The following is a 20580-nucleotide window of genomic DNA, read 5'->3' on the forward strand; positions in this document are numbered from 1 at the left end:
ATTATCTCCACCTCACAAATGAGAAAGCAAACTAAATTCAGTCTTAAATTAACTCAGTCTTAAAATTTTGTTGGTTAAAAAGTCAAAGAAAGTGGTCATGTATAAATTACTTGTGGGGTTTTATTTCCCAAACTATGTGGCCTATGGGATTTTTGAATGGCTCTAAGAGCTAGGGGCTTCCCTCAGCTCAGTTGGTAAAGAATCCTCCTGTGATGCAGGAGACCCCGGTTCAATTCCTGGGCCGGGAAGATCCCCTGGAGAAGGGAACAGCTACCCACTCCAGTATTCTGGAGAATTCCATGGACTACAGTCCATGGGATCACAGAGTCAGACACAACTGAGTGACTTTCACTTTGAAGAGCTAGGAGGGCATATAAGGCATATAAACAGAAATCTTGGAATGGTTGGGACTGGGGGAAGGGAGAGGAGTGGAATGGAGCAGAAGACTGTATAAATCCCCTCTTGACGTCCTGTGAATTCTGGAATAACTCTGCTAGAGGTGGTGCAAAGAAACTTGAAAGGGGACTTGTGCTGTGGCCAGAACTGGCGTAGTATCCAAGCTGGCCTGCAGAGTCATCACAGCTGCACGTGGCTGCATTCCAGAGCACTGGGTGACCAAGAGGCCTATGGTGACAGGGTAGAAACTTCCCTTTTCTGGACATCAAGCCTCCAGGAGGCTTCAAGGAAGGATCCATACATTTGGTAGGTAGGGAAAGCAAGAGGTTTGACATTGAATCTGTTCCCAGGACCCACAAAGAATAGATAGTGAGACCCAATGATAAAATACCCAATTTGGGCTCTATTTTAAAAAAATTCTAAGTGCTCACAAAAGTCACCCACTGATTACTGAGCACGTCAGGTACGAAATTCTGAGCTAGGTCCTAGGGTAGATGTGCGTGGGAGGCCCTCTCTCCTGCATCCTTCTGCTGCAAGACCTCCTAGCCACACCCTCACATACCACCTTTGGCCATCACTTACTCATTTTATCTCCTTTTCCATCTAGGGTGGTGCCTGGATGTTTACTGAATGAACGTAAACCTTTTAGTTCATTCTGCTCTTAAAGAGCACCCTGTGCTATATGCTTAGTTGCTAAATCATCTCCAACTCTTTGGCACCCCATGGACTGTAGCCCACCAGGCTCCTCTGTCCATGGGGCTTCCCAGGCAAGAATGGGTCACCATTTCCTCCTCCCAAGGGATCTTCCCAACCCAGGGATCGCTTCTCCAGCATCTTCTGCATTTGCAGGCAGATTCTTTACCACTGTGCCTCCTGGGAAATCTAAAGAGCCCCTTACAGCAGTGGAATGATCACCGAGCATAGTTCATTAACTGGGTATGTAAATCCAATCATGGAAACACTGTATTGGTTAAGCTATAAAGAAAGGACACAAGGAAGGATTCCAGCTTTTTCATTTATTCCCCTTTTAACAAAGTAGAAGAAATAATACAGGATTAAAACTGCGAAAGTAGTTAATTGGTAGAACACACACACAAAAAATCTGGATAGGAAGACAAACTTATATACAATGAGGAAACACGTGTAAATTATGGTAGTTTGTAGACGAAACATTTTTTTTTAAAAAAAGTCAAACATGCTACACAGTGCCACTGTTTACAGCAATATTGAAGGGGAGAAAATAACACTAATTTAGGGACTGATATACCACAAGGTCCAGGTTTCACAGCATCAGTGCAATATTCACAAAACTATATTACAACTAGTTAATCAGTTTTAAGAATTGTTCCCAAATATGTCACATTTCCATTCCTCAGAGGTCCATTCCTACAGATTTCAACTACTCCATCTATGGGGACCAAAAGCAGCCAGTGTTACCATAAAAGGAGACTCTTGAGACTTATCTTTAAAGGCTTATTCTGGTCTTGAAAAATTAGTAGGATAAGGCTATTTTCTACTGAAGTGAATCTTGACTCAACACAGGAAGACTTTTGTCCTTTATTGGCTGGTCTTGGAGTGAAGATTATAGACATGACTCTTAACCTATTATAGACTTTAGCTCCAATTAACTGAAAATCTGAAATTTAGAAGTCCTAAACACCAACTTGTGTAAGCCTGCTACTAAAAAGCCTTTGAGGATGTACTAACTTCAAGTTTAAGTGTGCAGGAGCAAGAGTTCTGAAAGTTCCTGTCAGATTCCCCATTTGGGAGGAAAGATCAATGTTTCCCTCAAACTGCTAACTTCTGCACAAGGGAGAAAACACATGCTAAGACATGGAATGAGTTTCATCTTATTCCATGAGGCTTCTCCCACACTATCGAAACAGAATGAGGAATGACTCTTCATTGGTCTCTTCATCAGAAGTGGTAAACTTGGTCTCTATATTCATGAAGCCAGTTTTTTAAGCAGACCATGGAAGCAGATGATAGAACGAGCTTCCTGAAACCACAGACCACTCTCCCGTATCCAGCTTAAAAAAAAGATCAACTTGAACAGTTATCCCAAGTCACTGTTAACTGTACTAAAAGGTGAAGTAAGTTCACCACTGTGTTATTTTAAAACTAAGAGTTCAGTTAACCCTGGGTGACAAAAAACCAAGATGAGGAACTGAAGAGTTGTCCATATAAGGCCAGCTGATAAGAGCACACCCATGAAGACACTGGGCATAAAGCCTTACTTGACAAGTCAGAATTTCTATTAAGGGCAGAGCAAGGGACAGCAGAGAGCTACTTCTGTAACATTTTAGTATCCAAACAGCATAACAGACACTGTTCCCAAGGACAATGTATACTCCATTAATCACATTGAATAAAGCAAATGCTTTATTCATTTTTCTTTTCTTTTTGTTTCAGAAGCTTGTTTATCTCTCTTTTGGCCATTCCAATGTATTTCGAAATGATTCCATGTTGGTTCAGTCCAGGAAGCAAAAGTAAGAAAGTCACTTTAAAAAAAAAAAAAAAAAGTTACAGAGGCAGCAATTAACTTTCTAAAGACGACTACATTTTACAAGAAGCGAATTCCTCAGACTAAGACACTCTAATGGGAAGAAGCAACATGATATCCATTATTCTCGTTAGTATTTATTCCCAGAAGCTTCTGGTCTCATACCTCCCAATCTCAAGTAACACACACTGCCTATTTTTACCTCACGCACAATACTGTCTACCTTGGTTATCAGTTCTGTGTCTGTCTTCTGCTAAGACCACAAACTCACTGAAAACAAGGACCCAGCTTTTAGTCATCTTTTTATGCTCACACAGTTCCTTAATCACTGCCTGGAACTCAGTGAGCAAGGAACATACTGTTTACTGAATTCCAGTTAAACTGGCCAGGATTGTGCAGAGTACTTCCCCAGAGACTTACCTATCAGGTAGGTGAGGAGGAGGTTATGGACCTGCTGTCCGACCCAAGCAACCGCAGCCAGAGAAACGATCATGGTCATGAAGTACTAATAATGAAAATAACAAGAATTTATCAACTCCTCGGAACAGAGTAAGAACTGAAACTTTAGGAGGTTGTTTCTAAGGTTGGAAGATAACTCAGTTTTTATTCGCACTTTTCTTTAAAAAGATTTAGCATCTATATATTATATAAAACCTACAGAAAACTCCCTAGGTTTATTTTACAGAATCTAGATACATTCTCTCCTACAATAACTGTGATTCTATATGTAAATTAAGTAGTTTATAATATAAATTACACTACTTTCACAATTGATAACGTCACATAGTAACCTCAAGTGAAGCTAAAAGAGAAGTATGTATCTTTTATATTTATTTCAGTAAGTAAAAAGAACCAGAAAAAACTCACTCTACAATGAAAAATGCAAAATGTAATTTTAACTCTCAGTATAATTGATAAATAAATATTTATGAATGTGCTCAGAGGAGTTAAACCAACACATAATGATAAACATACAACTAGAGTAAAAGAGAAAGGCTTTAGACTATGATGTAAAATCTGACACAATCTTAAAGTGTTGCTCTACTTAAATAAGTCAAAACCAAAAAAGTACCATTTTAGGCTTTTCTTCCTTTAGTGTAAAGAGGCGTTTCCACCAGCCCACAGCTCTGCGTCGCGTTTTTACTAGATTGCTGCAAATTTCATGGAATCTTTGCTGTTGCTCAGTGGTCCTAGAAAAAGAATTTTCCTCTTTACTATAGACAAATCTAAATATTAAACAGAAGTATACCATCCTCTCAAATTTCAGAAGCTACTTGCCAAAGAAAATCTAAATAAGAAAACAATTCACCATTATCTTATTTTTTTTTAAAAAAAGAGCTCTTGAGCCATTAAGACTCTTTGGGGAATTCCTTTTGGTCCAGTGGTTGGGACTTCAAGCTCTCACTTCTGAGGGCCTAGGTGCAATCCCTGGTCAGGGAACTGAAATCCCACAGCTGTGCACCATGGCCAAAAAGCAAACAAAAGACGGAAACAAACCAAAAAAAACCCCCAAAGCTTCCTGTATCATTTGGCAGACCCCAGTGAATCCTGAGCGGTGGCCACCAGAGTCCCACTATCTTGAGGAGGATGTGACATTTCTACCACAGTTAGTAACAATTGGCATTCAAAGCACAATACCCTCAACTGGGCTTCATACATTTGATGCCAAGGCAGCCACAAACAGTTCAAATCCAATCACAAATCACAAACAAAACAGCTATAAGAATACAAAAAGATCCTCCCAAAAAGTCCATTTTCATTTATAATGTATTCTAGGTTCTGATTTTTTAATTTTGTCTTTGTGCTATCTTTGTTACACAGAAATAATGGTTGATATAAAAAGTAAGCCCTATGCTGGGGTGTGTTGCTTGCTCTCCTTGTCCTTGTCTTTGTCCATCTGCAGTGATACAGTAGAAGGCCTTCTGCAGAGCCCTGGAACTTCTTCTAATCAAACATTCATATGCTGCCCATAGTCAAGGCCGGGCTGTGACTATGCAACAATGTTCTTCCTTCCTCAGAAAGGTCAAAAAACAAAACTGCGCCAGTGGTAACATACCAGTTACCAAGAAACCTCATGTGTTAACTTCTGAAATTTTTTCTCCAGGACTTAAGAATTAGCAGATTAGGATGTTATCTGGCTAATAAAATCAGGGTATGAGGTTGAGTCTGTTAATTGTTACACTGCATAGTCACAAACTTGCCCCCAGGGACTTCTCCTCGGTGGTCCAGTGGTTAAGACTCTGAGTTCCCAAATGCAGGGGGCCCAGATTTGATCCCTGATCAGCAAACTGGATCCCACATGCCACAATGAAGAGGGGGCACAGCCAAATAAATTAAAAATAAACTTTAAAAATTAATTTAAAAAAAAAATACTTGGCTCCCAAACTGCAGAATAATTCATTACTGCACATGAAAAACAATTCAGAGGACATTTCCTAACACTAACCATTCTGATATGATAGACCATGTTTATACAAACAAACATGCTTACTTATCCCATAATTTAAGCAATTCCTACATTTAAAATTATTCTTATAATTTGTTATTATCAGAACAAAAAACTACAGGCACAAGTAGACTACTAATCAAATTAAAATAAACAACCAAGGGAGAAAAACATCTAGGAGAAAAAAAAAAATCCCATTCCTCTATCTAGTTTTGTTCACTATTTGGATCAAAAGTGAGAAATCCAACATTCCAGAGAAAAGTTAAGCAATACTTTAATAGGATCCAAAGCCACTTAACCTTATCTTGGGAACCCATAAGTAACTTGTTCAAAGAATGGTATAAATGAAATAAACAACCCACTTCTGTATAAGCTTGAATCTATTCTTAAGCACTTTTGCTAACCACTACTGCACTGCCTCAATGTCTTAGCCTGAAACACAAGATCAATTTTAAAAATCAAAATACTTCACAGCACCCAGAAGAGTGCACTAACATAAAAGTAGACATTCAATAAACAGTTGCTAAATGAACAGGCAAAAAAAAAAAGCTATGTTTACTGTTTTCAGTTATTCATAAGTTATTTATGAAATTAGTATTATCTTAAATATCAATGGTAAAAATGTAAAGTAGACATACTACTTTTACGGAAAGCTCATTATGAGTTCAGCAATCACTGAAAAATCATTACCGAAAAAAGCCTCACTTCAATAGAAAGGTCTAGAAAGAAAAAAATCAAAATAAATGCTAGAGTATAAAAGAACTATGGAGATATAAGTACTGGAAATTCATGATTTATATGTGAATCAGCTAAGAAATTCTTTACATCAAAAAATGTCTAATCCCTAGCTATCTGTTAATTAAGGCAGTTCTCTGTGTGTAATTACAGCACCCTAGTCACAGTTATCAGGTTCGTAACTTCTCAGAAATTTGAATGCCACATCATTAGGCCACCTACCATTTATTGGAGCCAAAAATTCTAGGTGCTAGAATGGGAACAAGGTAGTCAGCCAAGCACAAAAACATAACAAAACAGGAAACACCAGATAGAACAGATGGATCTAGATAGTAGATAGTCCTGTTTAAAAAAAAAAAAGTAACAAAGGTTAGAAAAATACGGTCTTTATTAGTGCCAGCTGAAGATATTTATTCACTTCGTCCTCTGGTTCTCAAAAGATGTTATCTGCCCTTCCTATTCTCATTTTCTCACAAGTGGTTTTCCGGAAGTTTGATGACATGATGACATCCCAGCCATAATGGTTAATGTAAACATCAAGAGGCAAAAGCCCTTTGGGGTCCTCAACACCTTCTAGGAGTGTAAATGGTCCTAAGTTTGAACGACAGATTTGTTTCACTGCACCGGTTAGAGTTTACATAGTACTATGGATTCTTTGAAAACCAGGCAGACGGCTCTAAGGAAAGGCATTTTTTACAGATATTAAAATTACAAGACTTCAGGCACTTTCATAAATGAAACCTGAACCATTATTAGTAACAAGCATAAATCTATTGTAATTTAATAGCTCACTTACAGAAACACCAAAGAAACCACACCCATGATGGCAGGTGGAAACCAGGCTCTTTCCCATCGGAGGACTTTATCTGCCATCAGCATCACTTCTCCCCAGCCTTGCAGCTGCTCTTCCAGACTTGCAGTCTCTGCAGCCTACATACGATCAACGTTTAAAACAATCATTTTACTAATCTCAACATTTCTGTGACTCCTAGAGATACCAAAGTCAGAAATCAGTGGGGGTAAAATTATCATGTAACAGTCACTTTCCAAGCCCAAGTACTGGGGTTATGTAACATTATCCTTATAAGACCCCTTAAGATAGGGATAATCAGACCCATTTACAATTAAAGTGAGTTCCGAATGGTTATTTTCCCAAAGTCATGCACTGCTAAGTGGCACTGCCCCGAGTATAAAATAAGATCACTTGAAGTTTGCTCATTTCAGGTTGTTACAATCGATCTGTTGTTTTGTCATTTCATTGATTTAACCCCCAACTTCTGAATCCATGAGGAAAGCCTCTCCCTGAACAGCTTTCTATTTCCAAAATAGCTCTTTGTGTACTGGAATCGTCTATATATTGGCATCGCTTGCACAACTAAGGAAAACTACTGTGCTTTCAATGAACTATAAAAGACTTATCAATATTAAGCCCAATATATCTCAATAAAATGCTCCTACACTTAGGATGCTTTGGTTAGACGTCAAATTTCTCTGCAAATCTGACAATCAGCTGCAAGCAGTCTTCTCAGATGACCTAATGTGGCAAAAAACCTTTAAGTTGATTTTGCTTTTGTTGTTGTTTGGTTTTTTTCTTGCATGTAAGTGAAGTTTTGGTAGAGTGGGGAAAGAAAAAAAACTGGAAGAAATCCACGTTTCCTTAAACAGAGTACCATGTGACAGAAACTCTGTTAAATATTTTATATACTTACACTTTAATGGTTCCTCCCAACAAGCTGAAAGGAAGGTGTTCTTACTATTCTCATTCTACAGATGAGGAAACTGAGAGACACAGAAGTTTACAGATCTGAATTCAGCAAAGCCAAGGCCAAAGGTCTTGTTCTCCTCAAATTAAGTCACACTGTTCTGTGCAAAGAGCAGACCAGCTCGAGGCCAAGACCAGTTGTTTCAATAGCTATTCGATCTTGGGGGTGGTGCGTGCGTGTGTGTGGTGTGTGCGTGTGTGTGTGTGCTGGGGCTAACTAGGCTAACCATAGAAAAGGGGCAGAGGTCATGCATATTTAAAAGTCAACACAAAATGAAAATCACCACAATCAAAACTGCCCAACAAAATCACTTGATTCGTTAGAACCTGGGCTCTTGGAAAATCAAATGCCAAAATTCTGTTTCTCTATTCACTGTGATGATGGTGTGTGGCTTGTCTTTTCCTGGGGAAAGGCCAAGGAGAAGATGGACAGATTTCTCTCGCTTTTGCCTAGATCCTGCGGTGAGATTCAGGCTAGGGTTAGAATTGTCTGCCTTTGATACAAGCTCACTGCAGTTCCCTTCGACCCCTGCTTACTCTAAAATCGTTCTGACACCCGCTCCCAGCCTTCCAGACAAACCTACAGACAAACGCCAGGAACCTCCCACTGTCCTTCCAGCTGGATCCCACCTCCAGTTTCCAGTGGTGAGCTCGAAGCCTCCCTGCCGCTTTAAGCCGTGCCAGGCTCTAACAGAAACGCTCGGGAAGAGCCCTTTGACCCTCCACTCCTGCCCAAGCGTTAGGGTAAAGGGCGAAAGGACATTCTGGTTAAGATCAAGGAGGGGGAGACACAGATACGGCTGGAGTCTGGGCCTCAAAGGCGCTCGACAGGACCCTCTCAGCCCTCTGTCACTGACTGCAACCCAGACTGGTCACAGCTCCCTTCTCCAGCTTCCTCCTCAACCTCCATTGCAGCGAATGATCACGCGCCCTCTTCGCTCCATCGCGCACCTTCCCCAAAGGGGTGTTAGGAGTCGCCACGACTCGTCACTGCCAAGCAGAGGTTAACCAAGAAGCCGAAAGGGCAAGCGTCGTCGCCTACACCTGGGAAGGAACAGGAAGGCCGGGCCCGCGGCGGGTGATAAGAACAAGGCCGCAGCGCAGTCCCACGGAGCACACCAAAGTCCGGAGGCTCCGCTCGGTCCTCTGGCTACTATGCGCTGGGACTCACCAGCAGATTGGTGCTGCGATTATCTCCTTCCGCCATAGTTCTCGAGGTGCAGTCTCAGCGAGCACAGGACGCCACCAAGTCTACTCCTCCGCAGATTCCCTCGCCGCACCCCTAACGCGAGGATACGCCCCGTAGCCGGCTTATATAGGCTGGTGGCCTTTCCCGACAGACCCTGCGAAGCTCGTTCCTCATTGGGCAAATCGAGATCAAGCTTGAGCAAGCCGGACCAACCGCTGCCCAGCGCATGACTTGAAACCGAGGTCAAAGAGTGAGACCACGCCGGGGCCCCGGGGGCGGGGCCATGTGATGGCCAATCAGCGCCCAGTAGGTGGGCGACGCCCCGCCCAGGCCTCGCCGAAGCGGTTCAACGGCCGCTGCCTGGGGCCTGGCCTGGCTTCAGTATTCCCAAGGCGGGCCGCCAGGTGGCTCTCGGACGGTCTTACAGGGGACTTCAGAGCAGGCTAAGCACCCTCTCTGGTATTGAGTCCCTAAGGAAATATGCCACGCAGTATCAGGCGGAGGGCAGAGATGGGCATGTGACAGTAACCTCCTTAAGGGGGCGGGCTGGGATCTTCTACCAGATCCAGCGGGTGGCCCTGGGCCTGGCCGTGCACCTAGTTGGATCCGCATTTCTTCTAATCCCTGCTCTGGCAGCCCTCATCAGGCTTCTGAGCAGTTTAGCCTGGATATGTGACTCGGAGACTCGTGCCCATCTCATGAGCTTTGAGGACAAGGGAAAAGGGCATAAATTGTGGATTTTCTGCAGTTTTTCCTTCCTACTCATTAGGAATAAGGCCTTAGATGGAGGGGCGGGGGGTGGGCGGCAGAGAGGGTGTGGACATCTGGGCATAGTTTGAGAGCTTGTGAAAAATGCACCATTTTATAAAACTGGTTTATTTTCATGGGTTCTTTGGGGAAGTTCTTGGTAGAACACTTCACTTGAAACTGCATGGTCCCCCTCCAAAAAGGGGCTGGCTTTGACAGATCCTTTCATATAAGTGTAAACCATCTTATGAGTGGAATTCATTGCAATTTAAGAACCAGATGATGGACGTGAGACACATTTTCTCTCCAGGATTTCAAAATGCATTAACGTTTTCATTACTCAACACAAACAAAATAATGCCAAATGTTGACCTGGTCAGATGTCTCTTTCAGAAAAACATGCCACAGCTTTCAACTTCCAGTCTTTCATCCTTTTATAGTCATCTATATTATGCCATCAAGTTTATTTTAAAAACGTTCCTTAAATAACTACCAGGTTCATAAAGAGTTCAGGGAAGGCATAAAGAAATGTGAGCCAACACAGCTACAGACCACATGCTGCCCCTAAGAAAACTAGGGGGACAGAGGCATTGTGAATATCATAAAAAGGTATGAAATTTGCCATTGAACTTTAAAAAAAAAATAAGCATCTGATCAGGTATAAACCCTGCGGGGCAGGGCAGGGTGGGGGCGCTTTGTAAGGGAAGGAGACTTTTCAATCAAATGCCGCTTTTGGAAACGTTGGGGTGGGGGTGGGGGGGAGTGTTTATGTAGGGAAAATGCAGCCAATTGGTATACCCCATTTTGGGAGACTTTATATAAAGTGTGAGGAGCAGGCCCTCCTCTACCTATTCAAAAGAAAAAATGTCCCAGTCAGCAGCCACATAGTGAATATATAGAGCACTGCGTGCAAAACCTTGCTACAGGCACAGTAATATCCTCTTCCAAAGGGAGAGGTGTGGGGTTATTAGACTTTAAAACCTGCCTTTTGTACTTTGGGAAATCAGTTTTTGTTACAGAATGTGCCTGGTTTTAACCCAAGTTCTCTATGTACAACTTCAGAAGAAAGACTTCAACATCAGCTTGTGAAATTGAAGTAGGTGAAAAAAACTAAAGAAACTGATTTAAAACAGCACAGTTCTCCTTGTTACTCAAGGAACACGTTCCCAGACTTATTTACAACTTAACAGCCTAAGGCACTGAAATAAGGTCCTTAACTAAATTTCCAATTGCCCTAATTACTAAAAATCCCAGCCAGCACTTGGTGTAGCTTCCTTTGGAGTTTTGGGTTGGTTGGGTATTTTTTTGGGGGATACTACAAAGGCAGGATGTGAGCTTTTGAAATGTATCAGATGACTGAACAGATCCTCCTACAGAATCTGGCAGCAACAAATGCAATCTGATTTCCAGATATTCAAACAAGCTGGATATTGTTTTCCTTCAGAGCTTTTACACACCACACACCAGGGAATATATGTCAATAATAATCTACAGAAGTTTTTAAAGATATACAAAATGAAGCTTAATAAATTGTGCCTTAATACTAAGAACTTTGAAGTAAAATTTCCACTTCTATTCAAAAATATTAGAACATGTAAAATACATTTTTTTTAGAATCAACTTTTTAAACTTTTGGAGGTATTAATGCTTTAAAAAAGCTAGCCATACTCCAAAATTAAGTTTTCTGGAAACTACTTCAACAAATTCAGAGCTTAAATGCTACGTCTTTTAAGACTTTATTTTCTGAAAAACAGGTATTTCATACAATCTTTGCCATGTTAACGCAAATATGCACAAAGTAGGCCATGTACTTTTGTTTTCCAAAAGATGCATTATGAGCATTTTCAGGAAGCTGGTGTGATTTATTCAACTTTTAATCTTAAATACAATCACAAAATTATATCCATCAGGAGGCATTACAACCTTTTGTACAGAGAAGCCACTTTATTTATACAATGTTACTAGAACAAGGAAGATTCAGTTCAACTCAATTTGCTCTTATATAACAAGGGTAAAGTAAATTAACAAGTGAAGTGTGATGTTGCCATTGACATTACAGGTGGAAATACAAGGAAAATTTAAACCGGAAAAATAAAAGAACTTTAAACAGGAGCTGAAACTTGGACTGTCGAGGAGGAAAAAAAAAAAAAAAAGCCTGTTTTGAAAGACATACATTCTGCAAGTCTGCATTTCAGAACATTCAGTTAAGTTTATCATCTTCCAAAGTCAAGCTAATTTTATGACACTTTTCCAACAGCACAACAAACAGCTTCTTCCCTAGTAAGCCCAAATTCCCATGGAAAGCAAGAGGCTAAATGGTTCATGTTGTACAACTAACCACTGAACCTATAAAGCTTCTCTCAATTGCAGTTCATTTGCCCTTTTGTAAAAAAGAGATGGTGATATTGTTACCCAGGCCTTAAAAAAAGCAGGAAAAGTGCAACAAACCCTTCCGGGTTCATAATACAGTGGATTTCCTTCCTCAGTGTTTGGAAATTTTATGTTAGTTTTTCCCCATAGGAGGAATCTTTCTAATATAACCCACATAGTGAAAAAAATCTGCCTTCTTTAAGCGATCCTTTTATTAACATAGTCTACCTCCTAGAGTTAAGAGGGGAAAAGTCCTAGCTCTAAATTACTGGAATTTTACAAGCTCAAGATACAGAATGGAAGGTCATTGGTTTTCATATGTATCTGGTTTTATGTAAAACAAAGGTACTTCAATGTGCTAACAGAAAAACATTCACTGATTTTTTTTTTTATATCTATGAACAGAAGCTAACAGGCTAATTGTAGGCGCCTTCTTTAATATGAAAAGAACTGGGAGAAAAGAAGAACCAGCTCCTTTGCTTTTAGTACTGCCAAAACAAGTAAGCCCCAGAGTAATTACAAATATGTAGAGGAAAATAGGCCAGGAAGACTTCTCAAAGTACTGCCTATATCACAACAGATTTAAAAGGACCTAAGATTGCACATCAACTCTAATATTTGGCTGTACTTGCATTGCCCTGCTTGGAATTTTTTTAATGGCTCTTTCCTTAAATTTCACACATCAGAACAACAATTAAAAACAAAAACAATGCAGGTAACACCAAACACTGGACATTAAGAACACCACATACGACACTTAGATAACAGAGGCAAGTGTTAAGGGCAGTGATGGAAGTTTTTCTTTGTATTACAAACCCTCAACCCTGAACCTGGGGTTTGGGCTCTAAAAGAGCAATTTAGGGGAGCAGATCAAGAGCTTGATTATCAGTTCTCACACAGAAACCTCACGTATCTCAAACAACTCAAACAACTCACAAGTGCCAGACACAAAAGAATACTCATCTAGCAAACTATGTGAAGAACTCATGACCAGAAATAATGAGATACTGCAAGACACAGCAAAGAAACAGAGTAAAAGAGAAATACTGACAGCTCCATAGACTACTAAGCCTCCACAGCTTTATAGAGAAAGCAACTAAAATTCAGGCAATTCTAGAAAATTAAAGACAGCAAAACACTTATGATAAACTTCAATTTCCAAGGGTACATCAAATTGTAGAGGTTGTTAAGTTATTCTGTACCCCCTGAATCTTAAGAAAGTGGGGGGGAGCACAAGAGAGAGTGCAGAAGTCGGGGTGGGGAGGAAGAGGAAGGAGGAAGGTGGGAGAGGGGATGGGGGACAGGAGAAGGGAGGGAGGAAGCAGACCCCTGGTTTTCCACAGGTTATTTCTGTATTATCAAAGATGTATGACTTCATAACCATAGCACTCTGAACTTCACATTTTACAAGATAATCACCAAAATATAGACCTGTCTTCTGAATCTGCTGTATGACCAAAGCCTTTTACTGCTGATTCAATCTCCTAACTGTTGAGTTCTCTTTTAACAGTTCAAAATGACAAGGCTACTTGTCAAATGACTCCCCCAGAAGCAGCCAAAGAGTACAGACTGAGGTCTTGTTGTCCAGAATGCAGCAAAGAGCAAGCTTTGAAGTCATCAATCACGCATATCTGCCCTACAACCAAACATGTATATGTCACACTATTCTCTGAGGGATCATTTTAAAATAAAAGTGATGGATAATTCAGCAGAGGCACATGTTTTTCATGTAAAGCTGTTTTGTTTTCGCTAGGATAAGGTGCCAGGTACCTCTGAAGCCTGAAATTCACAGGCAATAAAATTCACCTATTTCATTTTTCTTCTTTGCCAAAGAAGAAGCAATTTCTGATTACTGTCTATAAGGACAAACTAGTGTGAACTGGTTTTATCACTGTAATAAAAGTTCTTCCTTGTGACAAAGAATGTTGTTGAAAGACTAATCTTAGTAGAGGTAATCAACTGATGAGTGCAACAGCCTCTAGGAAATAAAGCAGTGTGCAAAACACAATATGGCATTATTATTCCGATAGGTTGTTTTGATTGTGAAAATAAGGTTCAAAATGAATGAAGAAAATAAAATTTGATGCACTAGGTTCCTTAACTTATTAGACACATGGGTATTCAAAAATATCACCTTTCTTATAATACCTGTCAAAGTATTAGAGCACTGATACTGAAATGCATTCTCCCATGAGTATTTAAAGATTACCGATTAATGTGGCAATCGGAATACAGCAAAGGCCAGAACTATGTGAAATTTTTCCTTAATTCCTTTCAAGTTTGTCTGTGAAGACTGGCAACTAGAAAGTGATCATAGCCCTAATCTCTAAATTGCAGGGAAAATGTACTCAATCAAGATTTTAATCCTCTTCTACTCTGTGTCGATACGTGATTTTAGGAATCCTATTCTAGTCTGGATTTTTATTTTGGATCAACAATTGAGCTTACACAGTCAGTACTGAAATGCAATGCTAAATTTAAGGAAACCTTGATCATGAATTTACTACTGAACTATTAAAACTGTGCAAAAATCAAAGTACTTCACACACTAATAATGGAACTTAATAGATGTTGGTGGTTCTTACTTTTTGCTCATGTTTCATGTATATGTCCTAAAAGGCCAGGTAAACTAAAGCACTTTTAATTTACTTGTAAATTAAAAGTATCAAATGAGAAAACTAAATTAAAAAAAACATTTCACTCTACCTCCACCAGAACATCACTTTATTGTTAATCTGTCATCAACAATGTAAAACTAATAGGTACTCTATCCTGGTTTTTAAAAAGGTAAAAGATTACATTGGATTAGCTACTTTCTATGAAGAAACTACAGCAATCACAGAAGAGGGAAAATTTGAATGACCTCTCAAAAATGTACACTATAAGCAAAGGGGAGTGTACATTAAATCAAATGTCTGTTAGATTCATTACTTTTGAATGCACAGTGACAATTCTGGAAACTGTACATGATAGAATCACAGATATGACTTAAATAACCAGAATTACATTTTGTATGTGATCATCAGACCTTTAAACAATCCTTGCATTTTCCATGTTATCAGTGGTTTTGGAAAATTTTCTGTTTATCACTCCAAATATAAGTTAACAGCATCGAGATGAAGTACATGAAATATAAGGATTGAAATAAAAGTGAATGTGAAAGATGGCTAATCTACTAGATCAGGTAAAGGGGGAAATGGGCAGATGGTGGGGGGTGGGGAGGAGGACGATGGGGTGGGTTTTTTTCCCTTCATTTCAGAAGTAAGTTCTTCCAATGTAGTGTATCTGTTACATAGCTCTCCTTCTTCAGTCCATTTCTGAAATTCATATCGCATAGACTTTTTTTGTACTTACTGGTCAACCCGACCAGTACTGTTGCTAAGCAACAAGTGTTATGCAAGAATCTGAATGCATCAAATCTTCCTTGGCTGTGATTTCTTCGCGGCCCCAGTTTCCTCTGTTTCTGAGCGGGGTTTTTTTCCTGGATTGTACACACGGGGTCAGGTGGAATGGAGTTCCAAATCACTGTGCTCCGCGGCATCCCGATCTCTTTCTGCAGCTAACCTCCTGACACGTCTGCAGCTGTTCTGTGGCAGAAAGACAATCTCCGTGTTCAGGCGGTGAGCTTGCTTGCTTGCTTTCACCCTTGACCCTGGGGTTGGCAGGCCATGGTGTTGGGCATATCCCTGAGTGCAGCTGTCCTGCAGGATTCACTTCCCTAGCGCACCGAGATTTCCTAGGTTTCCTCAGAGTAAGCCCCCAGTTGCATCACCACCGACTGTGGTGTGGCTTTGGATGCCTGAGGCTGAGTTGATTCTGGTGGATGTCTGACCTCGCTTAACCAGACTCATCTACTGTCTTGCCATTCATACCCAGGCTGTCCAACCTTCATACAGCTGAGCCAAGTTATCTAGATTAGTTGCTTCCTTAATGACATAGTCAACCTGTAAAAATGGGCAGGACAGAATTTAAAGCCATTTAAAACTTGAAAGAGCATGATTCTTATCTGAGTTACATGAACTGTTTAAGTTTCTTATCACCCAAATTAATTACCCAAAGATGTGCAGTTGTCATGGTGGGAAGAAGTTACATAACCTGAGCTTCCCTCCTAATGCTGTAACTTACAAATGTGTGTCTTGGGAAAGTCACAATCCCCTTTGAGCCTTACAAATCCTTAGATGGAGAAAGAGTGCCACTGACCTCACAGGTGTTCTTGGGATTAAACATGTGAATTCACTGGACAAATGCTTAGGTGAACTGAAAAGTGCCCAGCAGATTCTGGAACACAGTTTGATACTCAGCAAACATCTGCTGATTCCGACTCAGCTAAATATTCTTTTATAGTAAGAGATACAATCATTTTTCTATCCAGAGCATCCATCAGGGTCCAATTATATAGTAAATGCTCACTATATGGCTGCTGAATTACAACCTACAACAGTTGTGTGCAAAGAACTCTATACTTACCCTATTCCTGTGAGCCATTTAACATTTTTTTATATAAAACTTAACTATCAGAATAAAAAGCACAAAAGCTAAGCATCATTCAAATAAATAAAATGGACAGAGACCTAAGATGCAGTCATGAAAGCACACAACCCATTAACCTACCAGAAAGTTTCTGAAGCAAAGATACCCCTAGACCCAGAACACTGTCCAGGGTTTTTGACAAATTTGACATACCCTGTCTAAAGAATGACTCTTAACCAAGAAGAGCTTAAGCTCAGATCCATTATAGAGATCTAACAGTGTTTAAAATTTAAAAAAATATTTTCTTGCTGATGTGAATTATGGATGCCAAGCCATTAAAAATAGGATATTCACAAGTCTCAGATTTTTACCCCACAGAAGAAAAGGCAAAGGTGTAATGGAGAATTCAGGAGAACATTACCCTTGACGAAGTGCTCTAACTTAATAACAAAGATGGCACAAACAGACACACATTCAATGATGTAAAATTCTAAGAAAACATCACTGGCAAAGTAGTCTTGCCAAAAATGCTATGATATAAATAAAATATCAGACAAATATAAACTGAGGCACATTCTGCAAACCAAGTGGTCTGGACACATCAAAAATATAAATGTCATAAAAGAAAAGGCTTGGGAACTGTTCTAGACATCAAATGGAAATTAAAACTGGAACAAGTATATGAACTTCAGCATAAGTTTTGACTAAATTCTGTATGGGTGGGGGTGGCTAAGTCAAAAAGGATATCTGAAGATAACTGGAGAAACCTAAATATGGACTCAATGGTGGATAGCAGTCAATATTAACACCAGTGTTAAGTTTTCTGAGTTGATAATTTTATAATTATATCGCAGCTATATATCATAGCTATATATTATTACAATGTTTTGTTTGGGAGACAAAGTACTTAGGCAAGAAGTGTTACACAGAAAGATTAGGCAAATAAAAGATTAACAACCAATTTGCCAATTGTAGACAAGGAATATATAATACATCAGCATTCCTATAACATTTCTGAAGGTTTGAAACTTTTCAAAATAAACAGCTGTGGGCAAAAGAATTCATTCCTGAATTTATATATACAATTTTAATAATATTAATGATAAAATTTCAGAGTAATAACTTCAGACCAACTGACACCCAGGAACACTTTACAGATTAAATTTTGGTTAAAAGAGGACTAGGGAGAAAGGAAAGTGTTAACAGGCTAGAGTTAGAGTTGACAATCTAGGAGCTGTGTTATTCAAAATGTTCTGAGGCCTGAAAATAGGTTTAAATGCCTTATTTCTCAATATGCCACCAAAGATGGGGGTGAGGGAATTTTTAATCCTATACTGCTTTAGCAGCATTAAAATGCGTAGCTCAAGTTTAAAAGATGGTCACCTGTTCAGCAACTGACATCCTCCTACTCGGATCAACATCTCGGCCCTCTAGCTTGGCTTTCACTCTCTTCCACACGCTCACTGCATACGAGTTCCTCTCCTGCACAGCTATGAGGCAATGGAGACATGTGTAAGTCAAGTCACCACTTTGTATTAATATTTAACACGTAAGGTGTCCTTATTTTAACTCATTACCTTTTCCAGTCTTAGGGTCTCTAACGGCCTTTTTAGGACTACAAGCAACACTCTTGCCAGTTCCCGGAATGGTGCTTGGTGGAGTATCTGCTGATGTAGCCAGATTTTTCTGAATCAGCTTTCTAGCATTCTGTGACATGACATCAGGCTGAGTCTTCTGGCCAGTGTTGCTTCGGACTGCTACAGAGAGAAAGTTGGTAGCTCAATATACATGTAAACAGAAAATGGGGGAGCAGGGCAGTTCTGTTTCAATCATCAACCGCAAATGGACAACCCTGATACTAGATGTGATATTACAATCTTAAAGTCCTTATCCCTTAAAATAAAAGCTCTTCACCTAAAAAGATAGTTTAAACAGCTAGATGTGGAAAAAGGCAAGGAAAGGTACAGTCACAGAATGATACAATTTGTATACGTGTGTGCATGCACACAGAGAAGTCAACAAATACACAGTGGTTTTATCTCTAGTTGGAATGGAACTACAGATTTTCCTATTAATTAATTTCCCATATTTCCCTAACAGACATAGATTTTATAATCATAGACAGTATTTGAACACACAGTATTTTTACTAACATAAATACTTTTAAAATAAAGGCAAAATTTGTTCAGTTTGAAATATGACAAGCATTTAGGGAAACCCGTTGTTCACTTAAATAACTCATTTTTATGGGAGTACAGTTGATAAAAGTCGTGTCAGTTTCTCCCGCCCAGCAAAGTGAGTCAGTCCCACCCACTCTGTCTTAGGTTCTACTCCCACACAGGTCATCACACAGTACTGAATGGAGGCCCCTGTGCTATGCAGTAGGTTCGCATTATCTATTTCATGTATAGTGGTGTGTATATGTCAACCCCAAGTTCCCAATTTTCCCCCTCCTTGGTAACTATAAGTTTGTTTTTTACATCTGTGACAGAATTTCTGTTTTTGTAAATAGGTTTAATGGGGAAAACCTTTAAAAAGGTGATGATGACTATAAACATGTTTGTTGTTGTTTATTTGCTAAGTCCTGTCTGACTTGTTTGCGACCCCACGGTCTAAAGCCTGTCAGGGTCCTCTGTCCATGGGATTTCCCAGGCAAGAATATTGGAGTGCGCTGCCTTTCCCTTCTCCAAGGGATCTTCCTGACCCAGGGATAGAACCCACGTCTCCTGCTTCTCCTGCATTGGCAGGTGGATTCTTTACAGCCTGAGCCACCAGGGAAGCCCAATAAACATATCAGACCCTTTAACATCTTAGCATCTATGTGTAGATTATTAACAGGTCAAGATATAGGTTTTTCTCAATAGAGGTGTCTTACCTGCAGCAAAGGATGGTTGATAAGTAGCAGACGATGTTGGACTCGAACATTCATTTGTTGCATCGGTGACTAAGGGTGATGCAAAACTCACTAAATTATTATAGACACTGAAATATAAAATAAAATGACTCATTTATGAAATGCTTCAGCAAATAGCTACTTGTTAAGTATGAACAAAACTGAAAAAAATATTAAATAAACAAAACTTACTTTACCAGATGTTTTGCTTACATTTTAAATTCAGGCCTGAAGGCATTCTTACCTCTGACTTTGCGTTTTCAGTTCTTTCAAGGTGGGAGTTATTTCCTGGAGCATTTCAACATGTTCTTGACTTCGAACCTGACCCATGGCTTGGACTAATGTAAACAGCACTGTCTGAATGTTGTCTTGCCATGATTTATATTCACCCAGGAACTGCCTAACACTGTTTTCATAGGGAACGTCTTCACCATCTGCCAGAGCAGCTTCTTCATCCTACAATCAATATTTTAATGATTAAGAAAAATGGTATTTGTTTCAGTATTACTCTTCAGACAGTCACCTTTTGGATAACAGGTTAATAAGTGGTTTTTTAATATCAATGTATTTAGTCTGCTTATTACAACTTATTAATAACTTCTTTTCAACAGGAATCTTGTTTCCAGCACAAATAAAAACTCCAACTAAAAAGAAATCCAGGGACTTCCCTGGCAGTCCAGTGGTTAGGACTCCACGCTCCCACTGCAGGGGGGCATGGGTTTGATCCCTGGTTGAGATCCCACAAGCCACATGATGCAACCAAAAAAAAAAAATTTCAAAACGTAAATCATCTACTGTTTTGTGACAATAAAGCCTTTTCTAAGGACTGTTTCTTTACTATCTAGATTCTATACAATACTGGAGAGAACAGGCAATATTTCATTTATTTTGGAAGCAAACTATATGATTTGGGTTGGGAGGCAGGAGGGAGTTAGAGATCTAAATACTCTGTGAGACCAAGTTCAAGTTTCAGCTCTTCTATAAGTTATGTAACTTTGTATAGATCAATTTCTCTAAGCCCCAGTTTCTCTGTGTACAGAATCAGAATACTATTTACTACCTGCTTCAA

The 20580-nt window shown here is 39.6% G+C and overlaps 2 protein-coding genes across 4 annotated transcripts in view; both read right to left on the reverse strand.

Annotated features, from left to right (window-relative positions):
• Window positions 1–1397: 1397 nt before the first annotated feature.
• Window positions 1398–9244, reverse strand: ARL6IP1 (ADP ribosylation factor like GTPase 6 interacting protein 1). Its single transcript, XM_043914415.1, has 6 exons — window positions 9014–9244; window positions 6877–7010; window positions 6303–6422; window positions 3972–4089; window positions 3320–3404; window positions 1398–2897 (listed from the first exon to the last, which is right to left on the reverse strand). Exons 1-6 carry the CDS (start codon window positions 9047–9049, stop codon window positions 2779–2781), a joined length of 612 nt encoding a protein of 203 aa, XP_043770350.1. The 5' UTR covers window positions 9050–9244; the 3' UTR covers window positions 1398–2778.
• A 2254-nt stretch (window positions 9245–11498) lies between these two features.
• SMG1 (SMG1 nonsense mediated mRNA decay associated PI3K related kinase) overlaps window positions 11499–20580 on the reverse strand; it is a 97621-nt gene continuing 88539 nt past the window's right edge. For all 3 annotated transcript variants that reach the window (XM_043914412.1, XM_043914413.1, XM_043914414.1), the window contains 5 exons: window positions 19756–19967; window positions 19494–19600; window positions 18196–18375; window positions 18002–18108; window positions 11499–16092 (listed from right to left, as the gene is read on the reverse strand). In XM_043914412.1, the coding sequence (XP_043770347.1) occupies window positions 16015–16092; window positions 18002–18108; window positions 18196–18375; window positions 19494–19600; window positions 19756–19967 (684 nt within the window). In that variant the 3' untranslated portion in view covers window positions 11499–16014. The remainder of the gene's footprint in view (window positions 16093–18001; window positions 18109–18195; window positions 18376–19493; window positions 19601–19755; window positions 19968–20580) is intronic.

The sequence above is a fragment of the Cervus elaphus genome, chromosome 10 (assembly GCF_910594005.1).
Source record: "Cervus elaphus chromosome 10, mCerEla1.1, whole genome shotgun sequence".
In the NCBI taxonomy this organism is placed as follows: Eukaryota; Metazoa; Chordata; class Mammalia; order Artiodactyla; family Cervidae; genus Cervus; species Cervus elaphus.